The sequence below is a fragment of the Panulirus ornatus genome, chromosome 63 (genome assembly GCF_036320965.1).
Source record: "Panulirus ornatus isolate Po-2019 chromosome 63, ASM3632096v1, whole genome shotgun sequence".
Lineage (NCBI taxonomy): Eukaryota > Metazoa > Arthropoda > Malacostraca > Decapoda > Palinuridae > Panulirus > Panulirus ornatus.
This window is the reverse complement of record NC_092286.1, coordinates 1,301,153-1,314,386: the sequence shown is the minus strand read 5'-3', so window position 1 is coordinate 1,314,386 and position 13,234 is coordinate 1,301,153. Positions and strand designations below refer to the sequence as shown.

Genomic DNA, 13,234 nt, shown 5'->3' with positions numbered 1-13,234 from the left:
GACAGTGTGTGGTGTGAGGTGGTTTGATCGAGTAAGTAACGTAAGGGTAAGAGAGATGTGTGGAAATAAAAAGAGCGTGGTTGAGAGAGCAGAAGAGGGTGTTTTGAAATGGTTTGGGCACATGGAGAGAATGAGTGAGGAGAGATTGACCAAGAGGATATATGTGTCGGAGGTGGAGGGAACGAGGAGAAGAGGGAGACCAAATTGGAGGTGGAAAGATGGAGTGAAAAAGATTTTGTGTGATCGGGGCCTGAACATGCAGGAGGGTGAAAGGAGGGCAAGGAATAGAGTGAATTGGAGTCATGTGGTATACAGGGGTTGACGTGCTGTCAGTGGATTGAATCAGGGCATGTGAAGCGTCTGGGGTAAACCATGGAAAGCTGTGTAGGTATGTATATTTGCATGTGTGGACGTGTGTATGTACATGTGTATGGGGGGGGGGGTTGGGCCATTTTCTTTCGTCTGTTTCCTTGCGCTACCTCGCAAACGCGGGAGACAGCGACAAAGTATAAAAAAAAAAAAAAAAAATATATATTATCCCTGGGGATAGGGGAGAAAGAATACTTCCAACGTATTCCCTGCATGTCGTAGAAGGTGACTAAAGGGGAAGGGAGCGGGGGGCTGGAAATCGTCCCGTATCATTTTTTTTTAATTTTCCAAAAGAAGGAACAGAGAAGGGGGCCAGGTGAGGATATTCCTTCAAAGGCCCAGTCCTGTGTTCTTAACGCTAGCTCACTAATGTGGGAAATGGCTAATGGTATGAAAGAAAAGATATATATATATATATATATATATATGATTTGGTAAACAGAGAAGAGGTAGTAAAAGCTTTGTGGAAGATGAAAGCCAGCAAGGCAGCAGGTTTGGATGGTATTGCAGTGGAATTTATTAAAAAAGGGGGTGACTGTATTATTGACTGGTTGGTAAGGTTATTTTAATGTATGTATGACTCATGGTGAGGTGCCTGAGGATTGGCAGAATGCGTGCATAGTGCCATTGTACAAAGGCAAAGGGGATAATAGTGAGTGCTCAAATTACAGAGGTATAAGTTTGTTGAGTATTCCTGGTAAATTATATGGGAGGGTATTGATTGAGAGGGTGAAGGCATGTACAGAGCATCAGATTGGGGAAGAGCAGTGTGGTTTCAGAAGTGGTAGAGGATGTGTGGATCAGGTGTTTGCTTTGAAGAATGTATGTGAGAAATACTTAGAAAAGCAAATGGATTTGTATGTAGCATTTATGGATCTGGAGAAGGCATATGATAGAGTTGATAGAGATGCTCTGTGGAAGGTATTAAGAATATATGGTGTGGGAGGCAAGTTGTTAGAAGCAGTGAAAAGTTTTTATCGAGGATGTAAGGCATGTGTACGTGTAGGAAGAGAGGAAAGTGATTGGTCCTCAGTGAATGTAGGTTTGCGGCAGGGGTGCGTGATGTCTCCATGGTTGTTTAATTTGTTTATGGATGGGGTTGTTAGGGAGGTAAATGCAAGAGTTTTGGAAAGAGGGGCAAGTATGAAGTCTGTTGGGGATGAGAGAGCTTGGGAAGTGATTCAGTTGTTGTTCGCTGATGATACAGCGCTGGTGGCTGATTCATGTGAGAAACTGCAGAAGCTGGTGACTGAGTTTGGTAAAGTGTGTGAAAGAAGAAAGTTAAGAGTAAATGTGAATAAGAGCAAGGTTATTAGGTACAGTAGGGTTGAGGGTCAATTCAATTGGGAGGTAAGTTTGAATGGAGAAAAACTGGAGGAAGTAAAGTGTTTTAGATATCTGGGAGCTGATCTGGCAGCAGATGGAACCTTGGAAGCGGAAGAGGATCATAGGGTGGGGGAGGGGGTGAAAATTCTGGGTGCCTTGAAGAATGTGTGGAAGTCGAGAACATTATCTCGGAAAGCAAAAATGGGTATGTTTGAAGGAATAGTGGTTCCAACAATGTTGTATGGTTGTGAGGCGTGGGCTATGGATAGAGTTGTGCGCAGGAGGATGGATGTGCTGGAAATGAGATGTTTGAGGACAATGTGTGGTGTGAGGTGGTTTGATCGAGTAAGTAACCTAAGGGTAAGAGAGATGTGTGGAAATAAAAAGAGCGTGGTTGAGAGAGCAGAAGAGGGTGTTTTGAAATGGTTTGGGCACATGGAGAGAATAAGTGAGGAAAGATTTACCAAGAGGATATATGTGTCGGAGGTGGAGGGAACGAGGAGAAGTGGGAGACCAAATTTGAGGTGGAAAGATGAAGTGAAAAAGATTTTGTGTGATCGGGGCCTGAACATGCAGGAGGGTGAAAGGAGGGCAAGGAATAGAGTGAATTGGATCGATGTGGTATACCGGGGTTGACGGGCTGTCAGTGGATTGCATCAGGGCATGTGAAGCGTCTGGGGTAAAGCATGGAAAGCTGTGTAGGTATGTATATTTGCGTGTGTGGACATATGTATATACATGTGTATGGGGGTGGGTTGGGCCATTTCTTTCGTCTGTTTCCTTGCGCTACCTCGCAAACGCGGGAGACAGCGACAAAGCAAAAAAAAATATATATATATATATATATATATATATATATATATATATATATATATATATATATATATATATGTATATATAAATATATATATATATATATATATATATATATATATATATATATATATATATATATATATATATATATTTCCTTGCGCTACCTCGCAAACGCGGGAGACAGCGACAAAGTATAATAAAGATAAAAAAAAATAATATATATATATATATCGAGGATGTAAGGCATGTGTACGTGTAGGAAGAGAGGAAAGTGATTGGTTCTCAGTGAATGTAGGTTTGCGGCAGGGGTGTGTGATGTCTCCATGGTTGTTTAATTTGTTTATGGATGGGGTTGTTAGGGAGGTAAATGCAAGAGTTTTGGAAAGAGGGGCAAGTATGAAGTCTGTTGGGGATGAGAGAGCTTGGGAAGTGAGTCAGTTGTTGTTCGCTGATGATACAGCGCTGGTGGCTGATTCATGTGAGAAACTGCAGAAGCTGGTGACTGAGTTTGGTAAAGTGTGTGGAAGAAGAAAGTTAAGAGTAAATGTGAATAAGAGCAAGGTTATTAGGTACAGTAGGGTTGAGGGTCAAGTCAATTGGGAGGTGAGTTTGAATGGAGAAAAACTGGAGGAAGTGAAGTGTTTTAGATATCTGGGAGTGGATCTGGCAGCGGATGGAACCATGGAAGCGGAAGTGGATCATAGGGTGGGGGAGGGGGCGAAAATTCTGGGGGCCTTGAAGAATGTGTGGAAGTCGAGAACATTATCTCGGAAAGCAAAAATGGGTATGTTTGAAGGAATAGTGGTTCCAACAATGTTGTATGGTTGCGAGGCGTGGACTATGGATAGAGTTGTGCGCAGGAGGATGGATGTGCTGGAAATGAGATGTTTGAGGACAATGTGTGGTGTGAGGTGGTTTGATCGAGTAAGTAACGTAAGGGTGAGAGAGATGTGTGGAAATAAAAAGAGCGTGGTTGAGAGAGCAGAAGAGGGTGTTTTGAAATGGTTTGGTCACATGGAGAGAATGAGTGAGGAAAGATTGACCAAGAGGATATATGTGTCGGAGGTGGAGGGAACGAGGAGAAGAGGGAGACCAAATTGGAGGTGGAAAGATGGAGTGAAAAAGATTTTGTGTGAACGGGGCGTGAACATGCAGGAGGGTGAAAGGAATAGAGTGAATTGGAGCGATGTGGTATACCGGGGTTGACGTGCTGTCAGTGGATTGAATCAAGGCATGTGAAGCGTCTGGGGTAAACCATGGAAAGCTGTTTAGGTATGTATATTTGCGTGTGTGGACGTATGTATATACATGTGTATGGGGTGGGTTGGGCCATTTCTTTCGTCTGTTTCCTTGCGCTACCTCGCAAACGCGGGAGACAGCGACAAAGCAAAAAAAAAAATATATATATATATATATATATATATATATATATATATATATATATATATATATATATATATGGATATATATATATACATACATACATTAAATAACCTTACCAACCAGTCAATAATACAGTCACCCCCTTTTTTAATAAATTCCACTGCAATACCATCTAAACCTGCTGCCTTGCCGGCTTTCATCTTCCGCAAAGCTTTTACTACCTCTTCTTTGTTTACCAAATCATTTTCCCTAACCCTCTCACTTTGCACACCACCTTGACCAAAACACCCTATATCTGCCACTCTATCATAAAGCACATTCAACAAACCCTCAAAATACTCACTCCATCTCCTTCTCACATCACCAGTACTTGTTATCACCTCCCCATTTGTGCCCTTCACTGAAGTTCCCATTTGCTCCCTTGTCTTACGCACTTTATTTACCTCCTTCTAGAACATCTTTTTATTCTCCCTAAAATTTAATGATACTCTCTCACCCCAACTCTCATTTGCCCTCTTTTTCACCTCTTGTACCTTTCTCTTGACCTCCTGTCTCTTTCTTTTATACATCTCTCACTCAATTGCATTTTTTCCCTGCAAAAATCGTCCAAATGCCTCTCTCTTCTATTTCACTAATAATCTTATTTCTTCATCCCACCACTCACTACCCTTTCTAATCAACCCACCTCCCACTCTTCTCATGCCACAAGCATCTTTTGCGCAATCCATCACTGATTCCCTAAATACATCCCATTCCTCCCCCACTCCCCTTACTTCCATTGTTCTTACCTTTTTCCATTCTGTACTCAGTCTCTGCTGGTACTTCCTCACACAAGTCTCCTTCCCAAGCTCACTTACTCTCACGACCCTCTTCACCCCAACATTCACTCTTCCTTTCTGAAAACCCATACAAATCTTCACCTTAGCCTCCACAAGATAATGATCAGACATCCCTCCAGTTGCACCTCTCAGCACATTAACATCCAAAAGTCTGTCTTTCACGCGCCTGTCAATTAACACGTAATCCAATAACGCTCTCTGGCCATCTCTCCTACTTACATACGTATACTTATGTATATCTCGCTTTTTAAACCAGGTATTCCCAAACTGGAGGGATGTCTGATCATTATCTTGTGGAGGCTAAAGTGAAGATTTGTATGGGTTTTCAGAAAAGAAGAGTGAATGTTGGGGTGAAGAGGGTGGTGAGAGTAAGTAAGCTTGGGAAGGAGACTTGTGTGAGGAAGTACCAGGAGAGACTGAGTACAGAATGGAAAAAGGTGAGAATAATGGAAGTAAGGGGAGTGGGGGAGGAATGGGATGTATTTAGGGAATCAGTGATGGATTGCGCAAAAGATGCTTGTGGCATGAGAAGAGTGGGCGGTGGGTTGATTAGAAAGGGTAGTGAGTGGTGGGATGAAGAAGTAAGATTATTAGTGAAAGAGAAGAGAGAGGCATTTGGACGATTTTTGCAGGGAAAAAATGCAATTGAGTGGGAGACGTATAAAAGAAAGAGACAGGAGGTCAAGAGAAAGGTGCAAGAGGTGAAAAAGAGGGCAAATGAGAGTTGGGGTGAGAGAGTATCATTAAATTTTAGGGAGAATAAAAAGATGTTCTGGAAGGAGGTAAATAAAGTGCGTAAGACAAGGGAGCAAATGGGAACTTCAGTGAAGGGCGCAAATGGGGAGGTGATAACAAGTAGTGGTGATGTGAGAAGGAGATGGAGTGAGTATTTTGAAGGTTTGTTGAATGTGTTTGATGATAAAGTGGCAGATATAGGGTGTTTTGGTCGAGGTGGTGTGCAAAGTGAGAGGGTTAGGGAAAATGATTTGGTAAACAGAGAAGAGGTAGTAAAAGCTTTGCGGAAGATGAAAGCCGGCAAGGCAGCAGGTTTGGATGGTATTGCAGTGGAATTTATGAAAAAAGGGGGTGACTGTATTATTGACTGGTTGGTAAGGTTATTTAATGTATGTATGACTCATGGTGAGGTGCCTGAGGATTGGCGGAATGCGTGCATAGTGCCATTGTACAAAGGCAAAGGGGATAAGAGTAAGTGCTCAAATTACAGAGGTATAAGTTTGTTGAGTATTCCTGGTAAATTATATGGGAGGGTATTGATTGAGAGGGTGAAGGCATGTACAGAGCATCAGATTGGGGAAGAGCAGTGTGGTTTCAGAAGTGGTAGAGGATGTGTGGATCAGGTGTTTGCTTTGAAGAATGTATGTGAGAAATACTTAGAAAAGCAAATGGATTTGTATGTAGCATTTATGGATCTGGAGAAGGCATATGATAGAGTTGATAGAGATGCTCTTTGGAAGGTATTAAGAATATATGGTGTGGGAGGCAAGTTGTTAGAAGCAGTGAAAAGTTTTTATCGAGGATGTAAGGCATGTGTACGTGTAGGAAGAGAGGAAAGTGATTGGTTCTCAGTGAATGTAGGTTTGCGGCATGGGTGTGTGATGTCTCCATGGTTGTTTAATTTGTTTATGGATGGGATTGTTAGGGAGGTAAATGCAAGAGTTTTGGAAAGAGGGGCAAGTATGAAGTCTGTTGGGGATGAGAGAGCTTGGGAAGTGAGTCAGTTGTTGTTCGCTGATGATACAGCGCTGGTGGCTGATTCATGTGAGAAACTGCAGAAGCTGGTGACTGAGTTTGGTAAAGTGTGTGAAAGAAGAAAGTTAAGAGTAAATGTGAATAAGAGCAAGGTTATTAGGTACAGTAGGGTTGAGGGTCAAGTCATTTGGGAGGTAAGTTTGAATGGAGCAAAACTGGAGGAAGTAAAGTGTTTTAGATATCTGGGAGTGGATCTGGCAGCGGATGGAACCATGGAAGCGGAAGTGGATCATAGGGTGGGGGAGGGGGCGAATATCCTGGGAGCCTTGAGGAATGTGTGGAAGTCGAGAACATTAAAAGCAAAAATGGGTATGTTTGAAAGAATAGTGGTTCCAACAATGTTGTATGGTTGCGAGGCGTGGGCTATGGATAGAGTTGTGCGCAGAAGGATGGATGTGCTGGAAATGAGATGTTTGAGGACAATGTGTGGTGTGAGATGGTTTGATCAAGTAAGTAACGTAAGGGTAAGAGAGATGTGTGGAAATAAAAAGAGCGTGGTTGAGAGAGCAGAAGAGGGTGTTTTGAAATGGTTTGGGCACATGGAGAGAATGAGTGAGGAAAGATTGACCAAGAGGATATATGTGTCGGAGGTGGAGGGAACGAGGAGAAGTGGGAGACCAAATTGGAGGTGGAAAGATGGAGTGAAAAAGATTTTGTGTGATCGGGGCCTGAACATGCATGAGGGTGAAAGGAGGGCAAGGAATAGAGTGAATTGGATCGATGCGGTATACCGGGGTTGACGTGCTGTCAGTGGATTGAATCAGGGCATGTGAAGGGTCTGGGGTAAACCATGGAAAGCTGTGTAGGTATGTGTATTTGCGTGTGTGGACGTGTATGTATATACATGTGTATGGGGTGGGTTGGGCCATTTCTTTCGTCTGTTTCCTTGCGCTACCTCGCAAACGCGGGAACAGAAAAAAAAAAAAAAAAAGATGTGAATTTCAGAAAAGTGCAGAGCATACAGAATTAGCACTTGCGCACAAGCAGGGAGATATAGAAAAAGCTGGAGATACATAGGTTGGTGAGCCAGAACCAGTGGACTTAGCTGAGGTGGGTTAGAATTAGAAAGATTAGTTAACAAGGAGCGAGACAGGTGTAGATTTTTGATAATTTTTGGATGATGCAGAACATAAAGAGATAAAGAGAAAAGGGAAAATAATGAAGAAATCCTCATTCAAGTGCTACTAGAGGCAATAGAATTACCAGATGCAGTCCTTGTAATAAAGGAAAGAAGAGTTGGTTTTTATAATCAAGATTGACCAGTTATGGTTATATTTGATTTGGAGTCAACAAGCCAAGAGGTACTTATGAAACAGAAAAAAAAGAAAGTGAAACTTGGTACAATATTCATAAAGCATGATAGACTAAGGAAAGAGCTGGGGAAAAAAAGCAAAGAATACTATCAGAAGGGCAAAAATGAAAGTTGGGAAATATATATACTTGGATCAAGAAACTTGCCTGACTGGCTTGGCCTGGGCTTTATGCCAGAAAATGTGATGTAAGGAAGATGACGTCCATCTTGATCTTACTTTGGAGGAAATCAAGGAAAGGGAACTTTTTCATTCATATTCCTTGTGTGACTCTTGGGAGTCTTTTTACCAGAAAGTCAGTTTTGTGGTTCCCAACAATTCACCATTGATGGTAATTAAATTGCTGAAGTTCGTAACATCTCAAAAATCTTTTCTCAAACTCTTCCTTCTTACATAAGACTACAGGGGGAGAAAAGAAATTTAGGCTTTAAAGTTTAGAAAACCTCTCTCCAAGGCACTTTCTGAGCAGTTTTCCTGTTTTTTCTTAAGACTGCCTAGCCTTCCCCTCCATGATCAAAAAACCTTTTCTCAAGGCCTTTTTGTGGTAAGTCTGGTTGTGTGGCTGGACAGTGACACTGAGTGATGATAGGCACCGATTGCTTGATGCAAGTTCTAACCATCGAATTAATGGCCGTTGTGATTCATGTATTGATCCATGAAGGGTAACAGAAACTGAGGCTTCCTCACCAGTGATTAGGGATTGATATTCTCAAGGAATATCTTGTTTTGCATCTGAAAACCTAGCAGAGAATGTTTTTCAAACATCAAAACTTAAATTTTTTGTATTTGCTCATGTTATATTATGGGGGGAGCTTCATCTCAGGAGTTAACTGCAAATATGTGAAGTTTATGAGAAGGTAGACCATAAAACTTTTTTATATATTATTTTTTGCAGAACAAACTCGGAGACACTCCTTTGCACTGTGCTGCATATAGAGGCCATAATGAGGTGGTTTTGATGCTATTGAAACAAGGAGCTAATCCCAAGATAGTTAATTGGTGAGTTATACTGACGTAAAGCAGCAATGTGAAGAGAGAAAAATTCACCATAGGCTTATGTTTATACCTACTGAATTCAAGAACAGTCTCCCTCCCTTTCACCAAGTAACTGGTAGTTTCATGGCCTTATTCCATGAGCATTGCAAGTCACTTGATGATGGGATGGAAAATGCCCTTCCACAACTTAAGATTTCACCTATTAGTCTCGTGTATATGAAGAGACCGAAAATTGATATGCTAGTAAATTTACACACACACAAAGTATCATCAAGCATGATAGACCAAAGGAAGTGAGGGGAAAAAAGCAAAGTATACAGCTCTCTTCAGTCTACCTATTGATATCTATAATGCCTGCTCCCTTTGTGAACTTCAAGGTGTCCACAATTAAGGAGTCTCTATAACTGGTGAACTTCAGTGCTGCTTTTCACCTTTGGTGCTTCACCCTTAACTGGCTATTAGCAGAAGGGCTCTCTTGTGCAGTGTTTTCAGAGGCTTCTACCTAATGTTCCAACTGACTTTCTCTACCTAACTTGTACCTGATGGTCTAGCTTGATACTTCTACCAAATGCTCCCACCTAATGTTACTTATCTTTTATGCCTAATGCTCCTGTCTTATGTTCCCACCTACTACTTCTATCTATTGCTTCAACCATTTTGCTAAAAGGCAGGGCTGGCTCATAGTACTCACCACAGGAAAAATGTAGAGTTATGAAGAATGAGATGTGTGATTTCAGTGTTGTCAAGTGTTGTGTGTGAAATGAAAAGATTGTATGTTTCTGGCCAGAATGCCAGTAGTCCACATGTTGGTGAAGCAGAAAGAAAAGATAGTTACCTAGGTAAGAGAAATGCAACTTGACAACTACGAAAGTACTGGCTCACTACACGGTGGTCTCTGACTCTCCTGATACTTAGGCAGGTAGTACCAGTAATAAACCTACCTGGTTGGTGGCTGCCTGCCAACTGCTACCTATCAAGAATACACTTACAAGGCAAAAAATAGAAAATATCAAGTGAGGCAAGAGGATGGACCACCCCAACCAGTGCTGCAGAGAGGTCAGGAATATTAGGAAACGTTAGTGATAGACTAAAAATATTGTATACGAATGCTGAAGGATAAGTAGTACATGGTAAAGATAATATGAGGATTGTCCAGGAAAAAACACACCTGATATTATCGGAGTTGTGGAAATGAAGCTTACTAAAGAGATTAGATCTTACCTTTTCTGTCCAGAGGGATACATGACAGTAAAGAAGGAAAGAGAAGATAAAGGAGGATGAAGTTTGACTTTCCTGATAAGACCTAATAAGAGATAAACTTAAGTTTCAGGAAACAGTAGTAGAAGATGATCTATTCAGACACTACATAATGGGAAGGTAACTGTGGGAAAGAAATGCATTGTGGTGTTGAAGACATGTTCCTCCAAAGAATTTTCATGAACCAGAACAAATAAATACACAATAACATCAGTTCAGGAACAATTAGGATGGTAAAACATGCACGTTTCAGAAAAGATGAAGTACTGATAATGGGGCATTTCAGTTATAAGGAGAGAGATTGGTGGAGACTTGCGGGATTTAGATTCTCATGGTGACGGGAATCATAGAGGCACAAGTTCCTAGATTGTTTTTAGGAAAGTTTCCTCACTAGGGTGAGAGTGACTGATTTACTCTCATTACTAAGAGGGACTGATTTACTCTCATTACTAGACACTACTTTCACATAATCTAGCTTATATATCAAGAATATCATAAGATACACTACATGGAAATCATGAATAGGTAATGCTTGTTTGATTGTGTGGTAAAAGAGAAGGTTAAAAGAGCATAAATGAGACAGGACCTGAGGAGGAGATATAATTGTGGAAACTACACAGAATTTAAAAATTTCTATGGTAACACATATTGGGAAAAGGAATCCACTTTTCAGTAACTAGGTTATGTTGGTGAAACATTGTGAAAATTACAGTAAAGGAGTGGGAACATGTGTACCTCTAATTTCACATATAGAGGGAAGGTTAAGAAAGAGGGAAGAATGGTTTAATGAAATATGTCAAAGGAGTTTTGAGATGTGCAATGGCAAAGATACAGGTGACACTTCAGCCAACCAGGTTATACAAGGTATAAGAGAGCAAGGAACAAATATAGCAGAATAAGAAAAGAGGAATGGAGAAAGTTTATAGGGTATTGGGATAAGGCAGGTGAAAACCCAAAACTTTTACATTAATTCATCAAAAGGAGATTGTCAGTTGAAGAGCAGCTAGTCAGAATGGATTCAAAAGAAAAAAATGTTTGATGATATAATGATATGTAAGGAACTGGATAACAATTTCAAAATTGTTTTTACAGTGGTACATCCCTATTATTAGTGAGATGGGGTGGGTTGGGAAGAAGGCTTAGAAAAAAAAAAAAAAAATGTCATCTAGAAAAAATATTAACAAAACTAAAAGGTCTTGACCCATACAAGGCTTACAGTGCTAATGAAATTTCATTACATGCACTGAAGTTTGCAAATACACTAGATTAACCTACTAAAATATTATTCGATATTGCGAGGGAAATACAAGGTGCCAAGGGAGAGTGGTAAGAGGCACTGAACTAAAGATCAATTCCCTTGATGAGTGTGGTCTGTAAGGTACTGGAAAAGATAATCAGAATGCAAATGGACGACATTCTACAGACGAAAAATTATCTAAGCAAGAGGCAACATGGTTACAAGGAAAGATCATGTGTAAGAAACCTTTCAGATTTGTGTGAGAGCATGAACTCTGTCTTAGACAACAGGGAAGGCTTGATAGATTATTTATGTTGACTGCCAGAAAGCATTTTACACATTACCACATGGGAGGCTGATTAAGATGATAGAATATCAGGCAGGAATAAGAGGAAGACTGCTCTAATGGTTAGATTATCTTGGTGGAAGAAAGGACACATTTTAGTGGAGCCTTCTCCAGATGAGTGGTCACGGATGGAATGCCCCAGGGTTCTGTTTAAGGACTGGTACTTTCTTGATATGTATGAATGACTTTCCTAAAGGGAGGAACCCCTGCTGGGATATGTTTGCAGATTATGCAAAAGTCACGAGGGAAGTGAAAAGCAAGGAGGATTTCACTAAATTACAAGGGACCTGGACAGGCCCCTAAGTGGGTCTGATACATGGTTGATGAAATTTATCCCAATCATATGTAAAGTAATGAGGATGGAACCGAGTGAAAGAAGGCCTCAATATGATTGTTATCTAGTAGGAAATAAGCTTGTGAGTCAGCATCAACCTTAACCTGTTACCAGAGTTCCACAGTATGAGAATTGTACAGGAGACAGTGGGGACTGCATTAACTTAAAAGGGAATGTAAAAAAAAACTCCAGAGTTGGTGTGATACATGGCTGATGAAAATGAACTGAGTAAATGCAAGGTAATGAGGATTGGATATAGTGAAAGAAGGCCTTAATGTGAATATTATCTAGCAGGTGATAAGCTGCAGAAAACTGTTCATGAGAGGTATTTAGGAGTTGGCCTCATCCATGATCTGTTGCCAAAGTCCCACATTAGATTAAGAAACAAACTGTCAGCTGGTATTCAAGTATATGGATAAGGAAGTATTCAGCCAGCTGTTCACATCCTACCTAAGATCAAAATTAGAATATGTTTGCCAGGATTTGTCCCTGCATTCTAAAGAAGTTCAAAGAGCTGATAGACAAGATCTGAGGGAAAGCATCAAAGATGGTACCAGAATTAAGAGAGCTAAGTTCTTGGGTAAGAATAGAGGCCTTTGATTTGTCCATCATGGAAAACAGAAGAGTGACAGGTGAACTGATCATAACCTTTTAGTTTTTAAAGCAGATTGATGTAAATATTCAGACCGGAAAATTCTTTGAAAAAAGCAGGGTTATAACAATCAGAGGACATAACATGAAATTAAAGAAGAAACTTGTTAAGATGTAAAGAAGTACTTCTACAGTTTAAGTTAGCAGAGGAATGGAATGAACTGGTGGAGCTAGTGGTCAGTGCAGACAGCATACAGAAGCTTAAAAGGTTTGATGATAATAGAAAATGTCTAAGAAACAGATCCCCATGACTATAAAGTTTCCTGCCCATATTGTACAAATAGGTAATTAAATTAGGTAATTAAAGACAATAAAAAGCTTAGTATACCTGTATGACTGGAGGAAGACCATCTTATAAAACCATAGTATACCTAAATGACTGGTGGAAGACCATCTCCTAAAACCATAGTATACCTAAATGACTGTAGGAAGACCGTCTCATAATACCATAGTATACCTAAATGACTGGAGGAAGACAATCTCATAAAATCAAGAGTATACCCAAATGACTGGATGAAAACCATCTCATAAAAACTAAGTATACCTAAATGACTGGAGGAAGACCATCTCATAAAACCATAGTATACCTAATTGGCTGGA

At 40.5% G+C, this 13,234-nt stretch overlaps 1 protein-coding gene across 1 annotated transcript in view; it reads left to right on the top strand.

Moving 5' to 3' along the window:
• The window catches only part of LOC139745928 (osteoclast-stimulating factor 1-like), a 112,356-nt gene that overhangs the window by 49,137 nt on the left and 49,985 nt on the right, over positions 1-13,234 (top strand). Inside the window, exon 3 of the mRNA XM_071656615.1 lies at positions 8,709-8,812. Within this exon, the coding sequence (XP_071512716.1) occupies positions 8,709-8,812 (104 nt within the window). The remainder of the gene's footprint in view (positions 1-8,708; positions 8,813-13,234) is intronic.